A 21,745-nucleotide genomic window follows, 5' to 3' on the forward strand; every position below is an offset into this window, starting at 1 on the left:
GGAGGATCAAGACGTCGGAGACTTGCGACGTGGTCTGGGTGCGCTCCGGGCTGGGGCTGAGGCAGACGTAGCCCGCGCTCTTCCACGGGACGTGCCAGAGGGGGCGTCGCGGTGAGGAAGAAGGGGGCGCTCGGGGCAGAGGTGGGCGCGTTCTTCCACAGGTGGGGTGCTCGGGGCGGGGCAGAGGGCGCTTCGACGGTCAGGAAGAACGGGGCGATCGATGCAGACGTGGCCCGCGCTCTTTCACGGGCGGGGCCAGAGGGGGCGTCGCCGGTGAGGAAGAAGGGGGCGCTCGGGGCAGAGTTGGGCGGCGTTCTTCCACAGGTGGGGTGCTCGGGGCAGGGGCAGAGGCAGAGGGCGCTTCGCCAGTCAAGGAAGAACGGGGCGATTGAGGCAGACGTGGCTCGCGCTCTTCCACGGGCGGGGCCAGAGGGGGCGTCGCCGGTGAGGAAGAAGGGGGCGCTCCGGGCAGAGGTGGGCCGCGTTCTTCCACAGGTGGGGTGCTCGGGGCGGGGGCAGAGGGCGCTTCGCCGGTCAGGAGGAACGGGGCGATCGAGGCAGACGTGGCCCGCGCTCTTCCACGGGCGGGGCCAGAGGGGGCGTCGCCGGTGAGGAAGAAGGGGGCGCTCGGGGCAGAGGTGGTCTCGCTCGTGGTCGACGAAGATTTAACGCCGACGTAACAGGCAAGAAATCCTGCATGATTTTGTTTGACACGTGTCCGATCAAGTCAGTGACATATCCATGTCACCAAACTTGGAACATAATATGGTAGGCATTACTAATTCAAAATTCTAATATAAAAAAATCCACGATTTTTATATTTATATAAATAAATTGATTCAAATAAGCGACATCCTTTATCGATGGAAGGAGATCTGTTAGGGTTCATACATGGGATAGGGCAACCCTAAGTACTAATTTGGAATCCTTAATTTGATTTTGCTGATTATTTTCCATATAATATTTCCAACTATGGGAGCATCGAAGTCAAATTATTATGCAGCATAAACCAAAAACAATGTATTATTAGAAATTTCAGATGATATCTATGTAATACTAATAACTCTAAACAATTAATGGATTTTATTTCACTTGATCGAGTCAAACCAGGTTGCTCCACTTGCCTGATCTCCCAGTCCGACCCCAATCGAGCAAATAGAACTCTCTGTTCCTAACATTACGTGAACTCGAGTTAACCTGATCGATTGCAGACCTAAGTCGACGCGGTCCGGTTCGGATTGGTTCGTTCACACAGTTATGGTTCGCCTGACCTGATCGATGCGATTGGACCGGAAATGTAGCCCCGGTCTGACCGGTTCCACGTAGAACAGCCGATTTATTGATGCCAACCGCCGTTCGTGGTCATACGCTAGCGTTAGGGTTTCCTTCCATCTCTATAAATTGGGACTTCGGACCTTTTCCTACGTCTCGCATTGGGTTCTTTTGTGGGTTTTGTACGGCTACAGAGAGAGTAAGGTGAGGGATCTTTGTGTGTTGATTCGCGATGCACGATGCAGCGTTCGCAGTTGCAGTATCAATTCGGTTTTTTTTTCTTTTCCTTTGGTTTTTGTTCATTTATCCTCCGCAAAGCCTTGTTAAGGTCTATTTGAGTACAAATGTTTGTTGCATGTAGCAATAGGAAAAGGTTGTAGGTTCGCTGTGAAGCGGACGTTTGGATTTTGACAGGTTCTGCTTCACCATGGGGTATGTTGATGTTGAGATACTGTGATGCACGGTGCACCCCGGTTTTCTCTGAAGAGACCTGTGACGATCGAAGCCCCAATGCTTGTGCGGGATTAAGCTTCCGTTCCGTGTTGCAGGTCTGTTGATGAAATCCCACCACTGGTCTGTGTCAAAGTGACGGCCAAATTTCAGAACATTTTCTTTGAAATCGTTTCGATCCAGTTGATTTTTTGTATCTTGTAGGTTGATCCGCTTTAGAGAATGTGTTCGGAAAGCTGTTACGACGTTTTTGTTTAGCCTCCTTTTACTTTGATTTCTTCGTCTTTTGGCTTTTGTTGTTGTTGGGTCACCTGTGATGACATATCCACGACTTGGAGGTGTAGATAGGTCCAGGTCCCTGTTTTGCAGGGAGAACCTACTTGGAGCTGCTGCATTCAGTTGACATTTCTGGATTTGTCTGAGGCATTGTACCAAAATCCAGCCTTTATGACTTTGTAATTAGCAGCAGGATTCTTTAAGTTGTTCGTTGTCAAAGTACCAATTAAAATTTGGAGCTTTTCCATTGAGCGAAACAATTTTAGTCAGTTATCTGTTGTTCACTGTTTTTTATTGTGATTTAGTGGTGAATGTATACTAAGTATAATGAATAAGTTGCTTAGCCAATTCGAGCGTATGACTTAGTTGAGTTTGTTGTACGTTTGATCAAAACCTTTCCAGATTTTTCCTTTTTGTTTTTAGATTTCGTATTTTTCCTGGCTTTTATATGGTTGATTTTTTTTTTTTTTGTGCAAAGGGAATATATCGGATGAGGTTTTGAACCCTTAATTTGAGGTTTCAAACCCTCAACCTTTGGTAATGCACCTTCACTAAACCAATATTTAAGTTGTATGGTTGGATATAATTAATTATACATGACTTTATATAATGCATGATGTTTCATCTACTTGTTGGTCTATTTATTGGAACTTTATTATCCGAATTTTGTGATTTTTTTCTTAGTGTCTTAATTGGGTCTTTCATTGTTAATCATGTAACTTGGAACGAGTTAGTACTAAAAAAAGAATGTTTGGATGATTCCTGCAACTTGTTAGTTGAGCATTCTTTAGCAACTCTCGAGTTTATCTTGAGAAATGTTTTAGATTGCGGAAGATGATTTATCTGCATGCAGGGAGAATCTACGTGGGAAAGCAGCAACCCATATGACATCAACTAATACTTCTGAGGCTCCAATCTTTTACTACTTAAAGTTATTCTAGCCTCGTTGGTGCCTGTTATGCGGTATTTACTGTCATTTAGTTGCATGATTTTATGGTTTTCTCAAAACATTATATATCCATTTGCACTCATATCTTCTGGAAGTTGTCTTTGATGCGTATGTATAGATGGGTAAAAGCAATTATTGTCTATCTTTTCCTACATACAATAATTTATCCTTCTCTAGGAAGGATGTTGCAGATCAGTTTTGTAGATAGGGCTTGTGTGTTACTAACTTTGTGACCTGTCACATCGTAGTACCGGGACCAATTACTCTCATGATATATCTTTCAGTATCTTTCTTTATAAGGTTTTTAGCATGACATCTTCTGAAGTCCATTGCTTACAGTATCATTTGTAATTTTTTATATAATATTTTGTGATATATGTTAAATATTTTCCTTTTTGTTCCTTCAAACAATTATCCTTTGAGAACTAGTTTGTTTTGCCTATCTAGTATTGCAGTGATTGTTGACAATACCTGAGTTTAACTATCCTCCAGCTGCTCGTTAATGATAGGCCTGGAGGCTGAAGAACTCAGAAATATTGTGTTGCCATCAGCTTCATCTCCTGTCCTATGAGTTCGGAGTTAAATAACAACACAAAATTTTATATTTGTAGATATACATTCTTGGAGTTTGTCATACGTATTCATTTACTTAACAATTACCTATATGAGTTGCCAGTGCTGACCTTCTCTTTGATGTTGTTTTATGTGAGCCCTAAATTGGCATTCAGGGTACGGCTGTTAATGACCTTCTGGTATTTTGCAACATGGAGACCGATCTGTCAATATCCATCGATGAATTAGGCAACAACTATTCTGTACTCGTCCTGTGCCAGTGTTATGTTGGTAAAGGTAAAATTCAAATTTTGAGTACCATATCTTAAATTTCCAGTCCATTGTTTTGCTGGGGTTTCCCATTTAGTTATTTAGCAAGTTGTCCATTGTTCTTTATGTTTCATCAAATATTTATGTTCTATGAAAACATGACTTTTGGTTTGCTTGATACTTTTTCATTTGTTGTTATTTTCCCCATTGGAGTAGTGACATTTTTACACTAATAATTGTCATCTGAATTAATTTACTTTTTTACAACTTAAATTATAATCTCAGAAGCTGAAATGCAATTTTTTCTCTCAGGGACATGTACAAGTTTTGGTGGTTCAGATTCCCTCGAACTTTATCCAGTTCGATCAGATTTCTACCTCTTATACTTGTGACTATATCGAACCGGATAGGTGATAGCGACATCCAAACAGCATGCCATAGTCTTCTTCCTCTGTAGGTGGAATTGTGAATGCTCCAAGGCGATTAGATCAAGCTCACGATTGATTTAACGTCGCCTTCTTTAAGAGTTTCGAGTGCACAGATGCTTCTTCTATTAGGTGAATAACCTAATATTGTTAATTTAATACAGTGCATTAAATATTGGTAGTATCATATTGACTACAAGTTGTATGATGAGATCTCTGTCATCAGCCGAGGGGCTGTTTTGGGCAATACCCTTTTGAGAAGCTTCATATTTCTGTATTAGAAGTATACTTGGGAATCGTCTAAATAGGAATGTTGTGAGGGACCTGATCAAAATTCCCAGGTCTGTGGGCGATCTCTCTGTAAAAACCGTAATGGATCTCCTATTTATCTCTTATTTTATTGGACGTTCTTTGATGTCTCCCTCTCCTTCGGTGTCGGTTCCCTTTCTACCTGGACGAAGAGAGCAGACCAGAGATGAGGAGGTGGGTAGCGAGTGACTTGCTAGAATAATAATGAAAACGAAAATGTAGCGAGCGACTAAAGTCAAGGAAAGGACAATAATGAGAACCATAAAGAGGAACAACATGATCAAGGTTAATTAACTTAATAGTTATAGTTAAATCATCTTATCACATAATAAACTTCAAATCTTGTGAAAGATAATGATATACTTAATTTCTAGATCGTCCACGTATCTTCTTGCGACTTTGCTGGGTGCGAGGCTCGTAGCTGCTTTCTTTCTTTTATACGAGTTCTACTAATTCGACTACCCAATGAATCTGTCTTCACCGTCAGTCACACACGTCACGAGCTACCTGCCATCACAATCAACCTATACTCTTCATCTCAAAGAAGTTGCACGCAAGAACAACGAGCATTGGAATGAAGCATCGATTGCGACGCAAGAACAACGCAAGAACAACCTATACCGGATTCATGGAATATATGCAAGAAAGCCCCTGTAATTAATTGTTATTGCATCAAAAGCCGACATGTACCGACAACGGCATGTCGCTTGTGCCAGAAAACGGGAAGGTTAAAGACGGGAGAGCACGACCGAAGACCGCCTTCTCTGCTCTCAACGTTTCCCCTCCTCTTGGGATCTCCTTCCCTAACTCTTTCTCGCCTCGCTGGAGGATGCGATTCGCCGCCTTCTTCCTCGACGGCGCCGCCCGCGCCTACCGCCACCGCCCCACCTTCTCCAAGCTCGTCCTCGTCTTCGCCGCCAGGTCCCTTCTTCCTCCCCGATCCCGGAAGCGGGGGTCTTTCAGATCTTGGCTTCCGATCTGATTCTTTCTTGGTCTGATGGAAGCTCCCCACATAGTTCGATCGAGTACATAGAGATACTGCAGCTTGATTTAGCCCTCCTTTTGTGCTCTTAAGCTCGGTAATTTGCAGTGGTGGGAGTCTCGTAGCGTATGCTGACGCAAGAGCAGAAGCTGCTGCCGAGTCGCCGGGCGTTGCTCCCAAGAAGAAGGTGGTGGTGCTTGGAACTGGCTGGGCTGGCACTACTTTCGTGAAGAATATTGATAGCTCCTCGTACGATGTGCAAGTGATATCGCCTCGGAACTACTTTGCATTCACGCCTTTGCTGCCGAGCGTGACATGCGGAACGGTGGAACCCCGCAGCATCGTCGAACCGATACGCAAGATCATAACAAAGGTAGACAACCTTTCGGTGGAACCAATTGTTCGTCTTCTTTATTCTGAAGCTGTGGTGACACACTGCCTTGATGAATGATCTCCGAAGCATTCGTTTCAAGAAGTTTCTCCTTTTCTTAGGTATCCGGTGATATATGCGTGGCTCTTCTAGTACTTGTTTTCCCTGTTGTCTAAAAGGGCTCGTCTTCCAAAAAAAGGAATAATTAAGTGGATGTTGATACTCAAATCTTATAATTTGTAGGGGAGGAATGTGGATATTAAAATTTCATATACCGTAGAAAGATCTAGGGAAAAATTGCTTGATCCTTTTTGGAAAGGATAAAGCAGAACAGGTTTTGATGCACTACAATTTTCCATGCTTGAACTTCATAATCTCATAAAATTCTGGTAAATATGGTATGAATTATGATACAATTGAATCAAATATGGGAGTGGAATTATAGTTTTTTTTTTTTCTTTATTGCACTGAACATTAATTTGCTTGCTTTCATTTCATATTACTGGATATGTTCTATATGTAATAATCAACATAATCACTCTCAGATTTTTTTTTGGATGATGATTTTGCAGAAAGGTGGAGAAATTAAATTCTGGGAAGCTGAGTGCTTCAAGATCGATCCAGAGAACAAGAAGGTATACTGCAGGAGCGATATCGGAACAAATTTGGAGGGAAATGGTGAATTTCTTGTTGATTACGACTACTTGGTGATAGCGGTTGGAGCAAGGGCAAATACATTCAACACCCCTGGTGTGGTGGAACATTGTCATTTCTTGAAGGTAGGTTTTTGCAATCATTGAGGTTCCATACAAAGATGTGAGTCATGTTGGAGTTCTACATTTTGCAGGAAGTTGAGGATGCTCAAAAGATTCGTAGAAGTGTGATGGACTGTTTTGAAAGGGCCACTCTTCCAGACCTCGATGAAGAAGAGAGGAAGAGAACTCTTCATTTTGTTGTTGTTGGTGGTGGTCCAACTGGTGTTGAATTTGCAGCAGAGTTGCATGACTTTGTCTCTGAAGATTTGGCTAAGTTATACCCGACCATTCAGGACCTAGTGAAGATAACAGTCGTTGAACATGGAGAGCACATCTTGACCATGTAAGGAGAGCTTAACGGTCATTAGATAGTGATATTTCATCTCAGTAAATTATACATTAATCTAAGTTCAGAAGTACTAAGGTCCCGCAGAGTTGTAAATCATTAATCTTACATCTGTTTGTAAATAAATCCTTGACTTCTTTGGTGCCAGGAAATTTTAGTAACTAGACACCTCTTGATATCGAATACATTATGTCTTTTAACTGTAGTTCTAGACTTCTAGTTGGGCTAATTTCATATATTTCCAAGTTAAGCATAAGGCATGTTACGTGCTTTCCAATTTCCTACTTGTACTGCCTCTGTGATTATGATTTGCATTGTCACATCATGCACAGGTTTGACAAAAGGATCAGTAAATTTGCTGAAGAGAAGTTTCAAAGAGATGGAATTGAACTAAAAACAGGATTTAAGGTTGTGAAGGTGTCTGATAAAACAATTACTATGGAGAACGCATTGCATGGAGAGAGTTCTGTACCATATGGAATGGCTGTTTGGTCAACTGGTATTGGAACTCGTCCTGTCATATTGGATTTCATGAAACAAATTGGTCAGGTTAGTTGCTTCTTGTGATCAAAATTGTTTTAGAATGTCTCATTCAGAGATATAGAATACTGTTGTCCAGTCTTGATATTTCTGTAAATTCTTTGTTGATGCCCACAGGGTAATAGGCGTGCATTAGCTACTGATGAATGGCTGAGAGTCCGTGAGTGTGAAAATGTTTGTGCTATCGGTGACTGTGCTACAATGAGCCAAAGAAAAGTCATGGTATGTGCTCTTTTGTTATTGGTCTTACTAGTTTCTCCTTAGAGAAGCAGCACTTTTGGATGTATTTTTGAATTACATGATACGCATGAACACCCACAGGTGCTCATACACTTGTGTACATGCATTATGGATTAGCAGCTTCTGCTTCCCTTATATGTGCTCTTTTTACTCTTCATTTTAAAATGTATACCATCATACCTGGTGAAAGTCATATTATTTTCTGTTTTCCAGAAGCTAACTTTATCAGGCACACTCTTCTTTTCTCATTTAATGTTTGCCAACTCCCTTCAGGTTTTCGTGCTGCGCTTCTTTCACCCGGTAGATTCAAGTCTTGATATGTCTGAATAATTGTGATTTTGATAAATCATTTTTATCCAATTGAACACATGCTTATGAAATGTCCACATTATAACAAGCTTAATTCTATTTGTTTGGTCGTACTGACAGTAATATTGATTGGTTCATCTACTGCAAATTGAATTCTAAGAATAAAAGGTAAGAGTCTCTTGACTGTTATACACCTTATTAAAGGGACATGTTACATGCAGCTGAACAACATGTGTGATCCATAACTCTATATACATGTTGCCATAAAAAAGCAGCTATCTTTTACTTTTGGTGACCATTTTGACCATCAGTTATAATAGTCTACAACTGATGATTATCTTAAAAGAGAAGTTTAACTGATGATTTTAGATTTTGATTCCTAGAGATTCCCCTTTGTGGCTTACAGAAGTTTTTCCAGCAGTTCTTATTTGGTAGCTTATTTGAACTTCAAAACAACCTTTGCAATTAAGTGGTCATAGGTGTTCATCAAGAAGAAATGTAAGGACCTGCAGGTCATGTATAATATGTTGAATAGAGAATAACTAATCAGTGGTTATGTCATGTAAGGACCTGAAGGTCATGTGTAGTCTGCTAACATACTTCATCTTAATATTCTTACAGGAAGATATCATGGAAATCTTTAGATTTGCGGACAAGGATAATTCAGGAACTTTAACTGTGAAAGAGATCCAAGATGTTCTAGAAGATATTTGCATAAGGTATCCTCAAGTTGAACTCTATCTGAAAAACAAGCAAATGAGCGACATAGTTGATTTGATAAAGGCTTCAAAAGGTGATGTTAAGAAGGAAGCTTTAGAACTTAACATAGAAGAGTTCAAAAATGCTCTTGCTAATGTGGATTCGCTGGTCAAAAATCTTCCTGCAACAGCTCAGGTAGTTCTTTATACAAAAACTTAATTACATGGTGCCGACTATCTATCATCAGATTGGCGTATACAGTTCTGCTTGTTATGGTACATTGCCAAACCAGGTTGCTGCACAACAAGGGCACTATCTTGCTAGATGTTTTAACAGAATGAAGGATTCTGAAGAGAAACCAGAAGGTCCACAGCGGATAACAAAAATGGGCCGTCATCGCTTTCTTCCCTTTAGGTAACTGCAGAATATAGGGTGCAACGAGTTTAGCAGCTGGTAGTTAACACAGGAAATTATTTATAAAAAAGGACTTGGGAATACAGAAACCTGTTAGTTTTAATGTACATGTGGAACTCTCATCTGCTCTGCGGCTCTTTTGATCAAACTTATCCTTTTCTTGAAGATATAAGCATTTTGGGCAATTTGCTCCTTTGGGCGGAGAACAAACAGCCGCACAACTCCCAGGAGATTGGATCTCTATTGGACATAGTACCCAATGGCTATGGTACTCAATATATGCAAGGTAACATTTTTTTTCTTTTACCTCTCCTCGAAATCTGTCCATGATCTACTAATTTTCCTCTTGTAGTCGAGTCTTCATCTTACATTAGTACAAGATCAAATGCCACATAAATCTTGGTACAACCTTGTTCGCTTATTTATTTGAATCCATGTACAGCAAGCAAGTCAGCTGGCGCACAAGGGCACTGGTAATATCCGACTGGACGAGGCGATTCATATTTGGGAGGGACTCGAGCCGCATATAGAGCTCAGCAACAAAACTTGCACACTGCTTGTTGTAAACAAAGTTTGTGTTGGATTTTTGGTAACTCATGCTTCATCATTCCATGAGCTATTTTACCTTATTGTTACTTACACATTGATCACCTCCTTTTCACTGAATCATAATCAATAAAGCTCTTTTAAGATTTGAGTACATTTAGTGTTGTGTGTTGGAGAGATGCTGCTGAGGATAATTTTGCTGTATTCTTGCCAAACATCATTGCTGCTTTCAAAGAACACTATTACTATACAACAGGAGTCTCTATGCAATTGGATAAATGGCCCAACACTTCTCTTTCACAAGCCACAACAAGATGAGACTAGGAAAGGTTCCATTACTCAGACTTTGTTCATGATAGTTCTGAATAAGATCATCTACCACCTGCACTATGTATACAGAGACAAGTACATGAAGCCCTGACCGACTCCAAGGAAATGAAATGGCTTTTGTCAACCTCAGCATCTGGTGCACCCCTGAGGAGAACTATGGCCAGGCTTCCTATGCTTAAGTAGATTAAGTAGCCATTGTGGCATGTCGCAAAGGAACCAAAGTGAGTTCCCACCGTACATTGCTACCCTGCTCTATATGACCCATCAAACTCCTGCAAGTTTAAAGAGGTTACATTATCTTGATTGGAAGAAAAAAAAATGTCCTTATTAATTTTATAAGACGGTTGTCTAGTAATATTTTATGGATTTAAATGTTAAATAATTTAAAATTTATATATATTTATTGATTTATATTGCTAAGATTACTATGTTCAAATGGATGTATTGAGTTGCAATTAGGGATAGTTTTGATAGATCATAAAATAAGAAAGAATAATTTAGGATGATAGAAACATGTGTTCGATAATTGATTTTATTTAATTAGTTAAGATATATTATGGATATGATTAGATTTTTATTACAGTTATCGATCATCATAAAGAAGTCAAATTATGGTAGAATTCGTTAAAAGATGATTTTGATAGGAGAGACTTTCCTAATAATTCATTTTAGACCCTCGGTTCTCGCCTATAAAACGACAGTACCTCTTAGGGTCAAATCAACAAAACCAGAAAGATTATAGATCTTCTCTGATATCTTATTTGTTCCTAATCCATTGCTCGTAACGATCCTACGAATGATAGAAAGAGAAGTGAAAGCAAGTCTCGTTCTCTTTACATATCAACGTTGTTATGACTTTCCGATCTGATGACGGTGCACCGGTAGATCAAATAAAGGCTTTTTAGATAGTATCGAAAGGTACACATTTAAATATGATATATCGTCATTTAATTTTAATTTTTAATATTAAAGTTTTTTTACATAACATTAGCATATTATATTTTTATGCTTATAATTGGTATCAAAGCGATGTTTTGAAATCAAATATTTTATATCATAAAAGAATTTCAAATCTATTTTATATTTAGGTCTATTTATTATCATCTTTTACTTGTGAAAAGGTGTTATCCGGTTTTAATTTATGATACTTGAATGATTTGTTTGTGTTATCAATCTACTTTCTATCTAGTATGTACTATCGTATACTTACGGGCGATATGAGATTCCTCGTGTTTGATCAATGGACTGTTATCAATAGTTTCCTATCAATAATAGTATTATTAAGGGTAATGGCCTCTGGTAGTCGCTAATCCAATCGTGAGTAGTGACTACATATATAGCAAAAGGATCGTAGATAGCAATAATCAATGACGATCAATCTGACTTGATCATAAGCGACTATAGTGGTGTGGCCACGTGCGACGACTATTGTAGCACTATTGTGTGTGGCAGCTACAATGGCGCAATTGCCTATGGCGATTGCCACTTGCGTACAACAACTACAGTAAGACCGTTGTTACTTTTGTTGGTCATGATTGGCATCGATTGGACACTAAAGGCAATGGTACTATACATGCATAGCAGACTTGTAAGCATCGTTAGGTGCCACAGTGACAATGTGGTCGTTAGTCGATATACAATCATGGGTGGGTGCGACAACATGACGCGGGGACAGTGACATTGCCAGTCAACCGCATGCGAACAATCGTTCCATCACAAGTGGCGTGTAGACGATAGATGACCCATGCACCGTCGACAAGACCCACGCGCATGAGAGTGACATCTACAACAACGAATTAGGGTTTTTCTTTAAAGGATATTTGTATCTCTAAGACATTAGATAATTCCAATATGTATACTTTAATTCATTTTTTCATTTATACCCTTCTACAATAAGATATTTGTATTATACATCCTAAACAAAATTATAATTTTTACTCTCTAATAATTAAAATTTTCTAATTTATGTCCTCAATTATAAAATTAACTAATTTAATTTATTTTAATCAAATATATTAATCAAACTTGATCATGAATGTATTTTGATTACTTAACTAGATTTAGATTTAATCAATCAAGTTTGATCAAATTCAAGGAAAATCAAAATTTAATTTTAATTTTGATGAGTTTAATTAGGCGAATGATGTTGGAATTAAACTTGTTCAAATGTCATAAAGAGAGGTTCATTGCATCAAGAGGGAGATTCATTACATGAAGAAGAAAAAATGGATTAAAAGTCTATAGAAGAATAAGTCAAATTGGTTATTGGTTCTTGAAAGGGTTTCTTGAAAGAGAATGATTCATCTTGAATACAATAGATAGAGGTGGTGAATATATATCAAATGAATTTGAAAGTTTTTGTAGAAATAATGGAATTCTGCATCAATTCACCATGTCATACACACCTCAACAAAATGGTGTCTCGGAAAGAAAAAATAGGACTATCCTTAATATGGTCCGATGCATGTTAAAGGAAAGAAAAATTCCAAAAGAATTTTGGGGTGATGCTGTTGCTTGTGCAGTTTATTTGCTTAACAGGTTTCCGACAAAGCGAATTGGTAATGTTACACCAGAAGAAGCATGGAGCTTACAAAAACCAAGAGTTGATCATTTGAGGATTTTTGGAAGTGTTGCATTTTTGGAAGAGAAGAAAACAAAATTGGAGGATAAAAGTCAAAAATGCATTTTGCTAGGTTATCCAGAAAATTCCGGTGGTTACAAACTCTACAATCCTATCACAAATAAAGTTGTGATGTCAAGAGATGTTGAGTTTGATGAACAACAGATTTGGAACTGGAAAAGTGATGAGCAGCATAAGAAAGCTGTAGCATCAGAAGAAGATGATATAATACAAGCAAGCACCGAAGTGGCTGTGCCGGAATCATCACCTAGATCAGCTATGTTACATGATTCAAGAAGTCCAATTATAAGAAGGACAAGACCGATTCAGGACCTATATGATGTGACTCGAAGGATTGATACTAACAATGATGAACTTTCTTTATTTTGTCTTTTTGCAGGATATGATCCATTAACCTTTGAAGAAGCTTATAGAGATGAAAAATGGCGACAAGCTATGAATGAAGAGATTCATGCAATTAACAAAAATAATACATGGGAGCTTACTACACTTCCAGAAGACCACTAAGCTATCGGTGTTAAGTGGATCTTCAAAACAAAAAGAAATGCAAAAGGAGAGGTGGAGAAATACAAGGCCAGATTGGTCGCGAAGGGATATAAACAACAATATGGGATTAATTATGAAGAACTATTTGCGCCAGTTGCTCGATTAGAGACAGTAAGATTACTTATCTCTCTAGCAGCTCAAATGAAATGGAAGATTTTACAAATGTATGTCAAATCAGCATTTCTTAATGGAGTTCTTGAAGAAGAGGTATATATTCAACAACCCCCTGGTTTTATTATTCAAGAACAAGAAGACAAAGTATACAAGTTAAAGAGAGCTCTTTATGGGCTTAAACAAGCCCCACGGGCATGGAATTCTCGAATAGATACTTATTTTATTCAAAATGGTTTTTCTAAATGTCCACATGAACATGCTCTCTATACGAAATCTAACTCTAATGGAGATATCTTGTTTGTATGCCTGTACGTAGATGATTTAATATTTACAGGCAATAGTAGTTCCATGATTATAGATTTTAAGCACTCTATGAAAAAGGAGTTTGAGATGACCGACTTGGGCTTAATGACTTATTTCCTTGGTATCGAAGTTATACAAGATGATGGAGGAATTTTTATCTCATAAGAAAATTATGCAAAGGAGGTTTTAAAGAAGTTTTCTATGGAAGATTGTCATCCTACAGATACACCTGTTGAATATGGCACCAAGTTGACCAAGGAAGGTGAAGGTACATATATTAATCCAACTTATTATAAAAGTCTAGTTGGATGTTTAAGGTATTTGACATGCACTCGACCTGATATACTATTTGGAGTTGGTTTAATAAGTAGATTTATGGAAGTTCCAAAGACATCTCATTTAAATGTCGCTAAAAGAATTTTGCGATATATCAAAGGAACAATTGAGTATGGAATGTTCTATTCATCATCTAAAAAGTTGGAGCTCATTGGATATAGTGACAGTGATTGGGCCGGAAGCTACGATGATCGGAAGAGTACAACTGGATTTGTATTTTATTTTGGTGAAGCTACATTCACTTGGTCTTCAAAAAAGCAACGAATCGTTGCTCTATCAAGTTGTGAAGCAGAATATATAGCAGCTTCTTCTAGTGTTTGTCATGCAATATGGCTAAGAAGATTACTCCAAGAGCTTCATATGCCACAGGAGAAGTAAACCAAGATTTATGTTGATAACAAATCAGCTATTGCCTTAGCTAAGAATCCAGTATATCATGAAAGATCAAAGCATATCGATACAAGATTTCATTTCATAAGAGATCATATCAAAAATAAAGAAGTGGAGATACACCATGTCAAGACAAGTGAACAAGTGGCTGATATACTCACAAAGCCTCTTAAATTTGAAATATTTCAACAACTTCGAAGAAAACTTGGCATGCTGGATGGAACAAGTTTAAGAGGGGAGAATGTTGGAATTAAACTTGTTCAAATGTCATAAAGAGGTTAATTGCATCAAGAGGGAGATTCATTACATGAAGAAGAAAAAATGGATTAAAAGTCTATAGAAGAATAAGTCAAATTGGTTATTGGTTCTTGAAAGGGTTTCTTGAAAGAGAATGATTCATCTTGAATACAATTATTATAATGTATCTTTGGGGACTATATAAACCCCATATGTTGGGTCATGAGGGTAAGAGAGTTTCTGAAATTTGTAAAGAGTTTTTCTTGAGAGAAATATAGAAGATTGAAAGCTTGTCATACTATTCCTCTATTTGATATCTCTATCCTCTATTCCTATCAACATCAACAAATGGTTGATCCAAATCTATAAGCCCAATTTGAATAGCCTAATTTTAAGCTTACCCAATAAAATAGGGTTGACAAATCTAAGAGTTTCATAGGAATTATTAAAAAAGTATAAATTATATATATTTTTTATTTTTATATAATATATTAATAAAATTTTGCATGTTATAAATAAAATTTTAATTATTATTCTTTGATATTTGTTTAGTTATTCACATGCTTATGTTTGAAATTATAGAATAATATTTATTTTTCATATGAAGGTAAGATTTATCATCATGATTATAGTTATCATATAAGTTTTTCTTTCTATTGATTAATATTCAATAATTATTATGGTGGCTATTATTGAATTGTTTCAACATATATTAAATTAAAAATTTTGGTGAATATTATTTACAACTGATATCCCTAAGTTTTATCTAACTAATAGTTACTAAAATGGCTTAGGATGATACGTTTATGAGATGTGAATTTTAATAAATATTTTATTATTAATAAGATATTTTAAATTATATTTTTTAATATTGTATTGGTCTTATAGCTATCAAAATGACCTAGACTAATAACTTATAAAATTATATTAAGGAATTAGTCTCGAATGACATCAAGAAAAATAATATTTACAATAACTCGCATATAAGAGATTTAGATAAACCCAAAAAAGAATTTATTTCAAATAATCTTTATAGTTTAGGGTTGTATATCTAAGGATAACAATACTATTTCACAAGAATATTATTGTCATCGCTAATAATCTTGTAGAATAATCATAACCGGTAGTTTTGAGAAGATTTTAAAAAGAAAAAAGATCTATTGTTTCTGATTTTTATGTGATATGTCTACTATAATTATACTATGATATAGAAATCAAAAGGATCTCTCATTATTTTTGTAAGTTATAAAAAATAGTAATTTAAAAAAGTGGTATAATACAATAAAAGAAGAGTTGAAATCAATAAATTAAAATAGTATCTTAAAACTTATCAAATTATCCGATTACTATAAAAGGGTCTATTATATAAAAATGACTTAAAAAATAATATGAAATGATATAATAGTGACTTATGGTCAAAGATTTTACTTGTAAAGAGTGCATCGACTATAATGAGATATTTTTTAAATTTTTTTAAATTAACTTATTAAGAATCATCATAATATTAGTAGCCCATTATGATTTTGAGTTACATTATATGAATATGAAAATAATTTTTTGAATGAAAATCTAATTTATATAGTTTAACCTAAACAATTCATAATAAAAATAAAAAATAAAAAATTATATATATAAATTTAAAAAATCTATTTATGAAATTAAACAAGCTTCTAGACAATATATAACTTTGTTCAGTAAATGAGAAAAGTAAAAAAAAAATTAAGTGAAAATAAGTATTTTTAAAATAACTTTAAAAAACTAGATAAAGAAAATATTCATTATATATGCATAATTAGAAGTTTATTATATGCTCAAGCCTATACTAAAGTAGATATCAATTTTATAATTGAAATATCAAGTATCTATTAGACATATCTAGGAATGAAATATTAAAATATTATAAATAAAATAATAAAATATCTAGAAGGGAGGAAGGATTATATACTCAAAAATATATCAGTCTAAAATGATGCTAGTTTCATATATTGATTCTGTAAATTATCTCGATTTATCTTGACAAGATAAATTACAAAGGTAATTTTGGACTATGTTAGGAAGGGTTAATAATGTTATAATACATAGAAGGCAATATGATATTAATGATATATAACTATTATGACTTATATTGTTAGTCAAACTAAAATATGATATTATGTTTATTAGATTTATTGGTTTATTTTGTAAAATTTATATGTATGTTTAAAATATTTTTAAATTTTAGAATCTAATTAAATAAAATTATCTTTAAATAAAATTTTAGTTTATTTTTATTTTTTTTATATCTTACCAATTAATGGGCAAGTGAGAGAATATTATAATATATGATCTTATCTAATTAAATAAGATATATTATAGATATAATTGAATTTTGATTATGGTTATTAAAGAAATTTCAATTATAGTAGAATTCATCAGAATAAGAGATTGATAGGAATGACTTTCTTAATTACGTATCCTAAACTTATGCTCTCACCTATAAAAGGACAAGACCTCCTACAAACAAACCAAATAACAAGATCTTCTCTCATCTTTCATTTGTTTCTAATTCATCATCAACTTATGCTCTCACCTATAAAAGGACAAGACCTCCTACAAACAAACCAAATAACAAGATCTTCTCTCATCTTTCATTTGTTTCTAATTCATCATTGATAGTGATCATATAAAGAATATAAAGTGAGAAAACGACGAATGTAGTTCTTTTTGTAAATTAACATTGCTATAGCCTTACGATGATGATATACTTATAGATAAAATAAAGACTTTCTGAATAACATTCAAAGATACATATCATCAATTTAATTTAATATTATTTGAGTTTAATTTTTAATATTAAAGTTTTTCATATGACAATAACATAATTATCATTTTTATGGTTAAAACATGTGCTACAAAGATATAGAGAGAGATATTGTCATTAAAAAAGTGAGATAATTACTATTAAGGTTATAAGAAAAAAATAAAAAAATATATTAAAAATAATAATAAAAACTATTTTAAATTTAACTAAGAATATAATTATATATATCTTAATAACGACAAAAAAAATTATAACTAAGCTGAAATAATTGAGATTTTATTGTTACAATCTGGAATCTGCATCCAATGTAAAATGACATGTGCCTTCTTGATAAAGCGAGCTATCTCGGTAGCCTCAGTGATATCGAAGAGGTCGACGAGCGCCTTCCCAGCCAAGCGGAGTGCATCCTGCTGCAGCCTCTGCAGCATGTCTGTCACACCGATCACCGCCCTGCTCTCTCCATCATGGATGGCTAACACTCTCTGCCAGGCAAAACAAATATGTTGTGCGAGTCTCGTAATCATCAAAGGACAAAGGCTTTTGGTGCTTGAAGAAGAGGCCGGTGTCCGATGAAAGCTATCTTTTCTGAAGATGCTGACCGGAACAGAAGGAAGATGTGGCTGCAGCCAAGAGGATCCGATAGGAATTTGTTTTGTACGGCTGTCATATGTTGTTATGGTTGGATGAGGTGGTGGTGATGCTTTTCTTGGTGGATAGGAGGATCTCTCTACAATGTCTCAGGACCATCTAATTTAGATCAAGAAGGTGGCTCTTGGACCTATTAGTTCTCTAGATGGATGATCTTCTCATCAGTCAAAAAAACTCATCACTATTTGCTATGTATTCAAAGACATCTAACAAGTTGCTTATTTTGGAGTGGAAGAGAAATGCAGTTCATTTGCAAGCCAAATGTTTGTTCTCCCTCCAACTTTACTTATTGACATCATATTGTCAAAGTATTTCTTAGCTAACACATCAACTGTAACCAAGCAACTACCAATCCAATTTTAGTAAGTAGTCACAGAGCATTTACTTCACAAAGCAAAACAACTGAAACCATCAACTGGAAACCAAAGGAAAAGGAGAAGTAGATTGTCCTCTGTTTCAATAAACCAACAGATTATTCTAAATGGAACTGTTTGCTTAATGCAAGAAAGCAACAATCTAATTCTATGCTCCATTGCAAAACAACTAAAACCATCAAGTGGAAACAAAAGGAAAAGGACAAGTTACTTGTCCTTTGTTTTCAATAACTAACAGATTATTTGCTTGCTTCATGCAAGAAATCAACATTCTAATTCTTTTCCACCATTGCAACATACAAGTCTCAATTCATATCTAGTTTCTATGCAAATGTGGAACGAAAGAAAGTTCAGAATTCACAAAATGCAAGTTCCCGAAACTATACTTTGATATACATGAAGTGGCAGACACTACAATTCATATATGACTTGTGTCTTAGGGCGTGAACAGACAAATGACAGCTTGAAAATGATCTTTTACAAGCTGAAACCGTCAGCAGAGAGGAAGACTAAGACTTATTCCGAAAGGACTTACCGATTATATCTTTTACAAGCCGAAAGATGATGATCGTACCTGCACTACATATGCTCGTGAAAGTTCAGTGCCTCGCAAGGCGAACTCAGTTCCTCGCCCTCTGCCACAGCAAAATATGACTTCCTCCCAACCAGTTCAACGGCTCTCTTTACGCATCCAGAATCACGAGGGCTCTCGGTGTTGCATCTCAAAGTTTTTATCTTTGGTAGTGTCTCAGCGATCTTCATGACGGATGGAGGGGATTCTTGAACCAATGATGGGCAGCTCACCTCTGCATCCAAATTATCCGGGATCTTTGAATCCATCATCACTTGATCCTCTGATAGATCTGATCCTTGGCTTCTCTTACAGTCAAGTGCAGGCCCAGACGATCTTCTCCGCGGACCTCTAGTCTTCTCCTTGCCTAATTCAGGCAATGACCACTTGCGGCGCTTGCATCCGGGCTCATCACCGACGGTCCGAGTGCTCGCCAAACTATAACGGCTGGGGACAACTCTCACTTTAACAGTCTTTGATGGCCTTTTACAAGAACTTGTGCTGCTGTTCTCCTGGAAGAGCGCTTTGGGTCTCACACCGCCCAAACTCTGGTCCTCCTTTGCTGGCTTCTTAGCTGCCGTGGTTGATGGCTGTCGAGATTTAGGGCTCATGCTCGAACCGTGTCTCGGTAGCTTATCCGTCTTCGTGGTTTTCTCCCCATCTTGGTGGGGATTGTTCGGCCTACAAGAGCGGGCGTTGCTGGCTATCTCGGCAGGCCCAAGACTGACACTCCTCTGCCGGAGCCTGACGGTGGCTGGAGTCCCTGCCGCCTTCTTCGCATCGGATGCCGTCCTTTTGGCTGCTGTGGCCGGTGGCCGAGGTTTAGGGCTCAAGCTCTTCCCCCTTTCTTTTGTCGTCCCTTTCACTTCTTTGCTGTCTTGGAGCTTCTGAGAGCTCGGTTTCTTGCAACTCTGAACCGATCTAAGAGGGGTTCCACTAGCCTTATGCGGTTGATCCAGTGTGAAACTCTCGTGGATCTCCAATGGTCCGAGACTGAGGCCTCGACGATCGACCTTCGCACTTGGCGCCGGAGACTCTTGGGTCTTCTTCTTCAAGGCCGAGGGCCAGAGATTTTTCGCTGCGGTCCGTTTCGGGTCGAGAGACTTCGCGGGGGTGGCCAGGATCTCCAACGGTCCCAGGCTCAACCCTCTGCGACGAAGCCCGGCGCTCGCCACCGGAGACGGCTCCATTCTCTTCGACGCGGGCATGGGCGGAGTTCCCTGTTTCAGGTCCATGAACTTAGCGGGCACGATCCTCCCGCGCATCCGCCCGACGGCCTCGGCCGCCGTCGAGCTATTCTCCGCCTTCTTGACACGAAGCGCCTCCAGCCTCGACTGCAGCCCCGCGATCTCCCCCTCGATCTTCTCGATCTCTTCGTCGATGCTCTTGTCGTCCTCCCTGAATGCCACTCTCGCCGCCGGCTTCTTGTGCGCCGCGAGAGGCTTGGCGGAGTCCGGGCTCCGGTTCTCCTTGGAGGGATCGAGGTCGAGCGATGATCCGCATGGATTGGTGGAGACCGATCGGACAGTAGGAGGATGGGACGACGTCGCCTTCGACGCGGAGCCATCGTCGAAGGCGGCGTTGTTCCAGATCTGGAGGTTCGGGGAGGCCATGGAGTCTGAAAGCGTGGGGAGACCCATCTTACTGAGGAAGAGGAAGAGGAGATCGCTTCTTCCCTGTTCACGATCAAGCGAAGCCAAAGGGGGGAAGAGGAGAAGGAGAAGAAAGATGGCGAGTTGGTTGGAGATGGGAATTGGAATTGGGGGTTTAAGAGAGGGAGGTTTTCGACCGTTGGGGAGAGGGCAAGAGAGACGTTGGGAGGGTTGGTGGAATGGTGACCATCGGATGACGAACGGCCCCACTGACGACGCTCCGATGTGATTTAACGATATAATAATGCGCATAATATTAATAATATGGGAAGCCGTCGTACGTAAACCGAAATCAAAGTGTTACGACCGGTTCGATTTGGTCCGGTTTAATGAAACGGCTTGTGTTGGAGGTCTGGAGCACGTGCCCGTGAGTTCTCATGCACGTGCGTACAGATTTGCTAGCTCCGATGAAAGGCTCCCCAGCGGGGCCCAAACTAAGACTGTTTGCAGCGCAAGACAGCCAACTGTCACCCAAATGGAGCGCAATCATAGCGATATGAACCGACCATCAGATCCAGATCGAATCGGATCATCGGACCGGAAAAATTATAAACCGGACTACAAATCCATCCGAATCAAACATCGACTCTGTGTTCATTGCAGACTGATTGGGTTCTACATTTTGATTCCTGATTATTTATGGATGATGGCCACATTGGATAGAAAAATAATATCATACATACAGATGAATTAAACAAGAATAGGATGAAAATAAAAGGACAAAATCCAAATTATTTATACAAAAAAGAGCAATGAGATATATGTAAACTGATCCGAGCACAGACTGAAATAGAACCATACAAGAAAGTAATTATTTACTGCATGCAAATATTGGACATTTCAAATATGAGCTTTCGACTAAAACAAACTTGTTCAAAGAACAAACATATATAAATGAAGCACAGGAACACAGACTCAATACATCAACCATAAGTAGCTGATACTACTAGTGCTATACACAACATGAAGCGACTGAGAACAACTAGAACCATGGAGCAGTTTTATGCTGGAACAACATGAAGACAGAGAAGCAACTGAAACATCACCACCACTTTTACCATCTACTACTTTCAACACTTGGAAGTTAACAAGCAGCAAC

At 37.9% G+C, this 21,745-nt stretch overlaps 2 protein-coding genes, 1 long non-coding RNA gene and 3 other non-coding genes across 7 annotated transcripts; 5 read left to right on the forward strand and 1 right to left on the reverse strand.

Annotated features, from left to right (window-relative positions):
- Window positions 1-1,378: 1,378 nt before the first annotated feature.
- Window positions 1,379-4,599, forward strand: LOC135633286 (uncharacterized). Of its 2 annotated transcripts, XR_010494951.1 has the most exons (3): window positions 1,379-1,476; window positions 1,687-3,796; window positions 4,082-4,599. It is a non-coding gene; the product is annotated as an uncharacterized LOC135633286 (long non-coding RNA). The 2 variants fall into 2 exon arrangements; XR_010494950.1 differs by having other exon boundaries at window positions 1,387-3,796.
- On the forward strand, window positions 1,729-1,872 carry LOC135634426 (small nucleolar RNA snoR134). Its single transcript, XR_010495347.1, has one exon. It is a non-coding gene; the product is annotated as a small nucleolar RNA snoR134 (small nucleolar RNA).
- LOC135634472 (small nucleolar RNA Z278) lies at window positions 2,032-2,147 on the forward strand. The gene has a single exon (XR_010495381.1). It is a non-coding gene; the product is annotated as a small nucleolar RNA Z278 (small nucleolar RNA).
- Window positions 3,445-3,547, forward strand: LOC135634425 (small nucleolar RNA snoR97). The gene has a single exon (XR_010495346.1). It is a non-coding gene; the product is annotated as a small nucleolar RNA snoR97 (small nucleolar RNA).
- Window positions 4,600-5,188: 589 nt separating the features above from the next.
- LOC135632244 (external alternative NAD(P)H-ubiquinone oxidoreductase B2, mitochondrial-like) lies at window positions 5,189-9,858 on the forward strand. The gene is made up of 10 exons (XM_065140648.1): window positions 5,189-5,424; window positions 5,594-5,858; window positions 6,428-6,634; window positions 6,703-6,953; window positions 7,289-7,505; window positions 7,614-7,718; window positions 8,667-8,939; window positions 9,037-9,158; window positions 9,325-9,444; window positions 9,601-9,858. The coding sequence occupies exons 1-10, from the start codon at window positions 5,204-5,206 to the stop codon at window positions 9,686-9,688; spliced, it is 1,869 nt and encodes a 622-aa protein (XP_064996720.1). The 5' UTR covers window positions 5,189-5,203; the 3' UTR covers window positions 9,689-9,858.
- An 8,820-nt stretch (window positions 9,859-18,678) lies between these two features.
- Window positions 18,679-20,884, reverse strand: LOC135633519 (uncharacterized). Its single transcript, XM_065143056.1, has one exon. The coding sequence runs from the start codon at window positions 20,632-20,634 to the stop codon at window positions 19,003-19,005; it is 1,632 nt and encodes a 543-aa protein (XP_064999128.1). The 5' UTR covers window positions 20,635-20,884; the 3' UTR covers window positions 18,679-19,002.
- Window positions 20,885-21,745: the final 861 nt, after the last annotated feature.

The sequence above is a fragment of the Musa acuminata genome, chromosome BXJ3-3, assembly GCF_036884655.1.
Source record: "Musa acuminata AAA Group cultivar baxijiao chromosome BXJ3-3, Cavendish_Baxijiao_AAA, whole genome shotgun sequence".
Classification (NCBI taxonomy): Eukaryota; Viridiplantae; Streptophyta; class Magnoliopsida; order Zingiberales; family Musaceae; genus Musa; species Musa acuminata.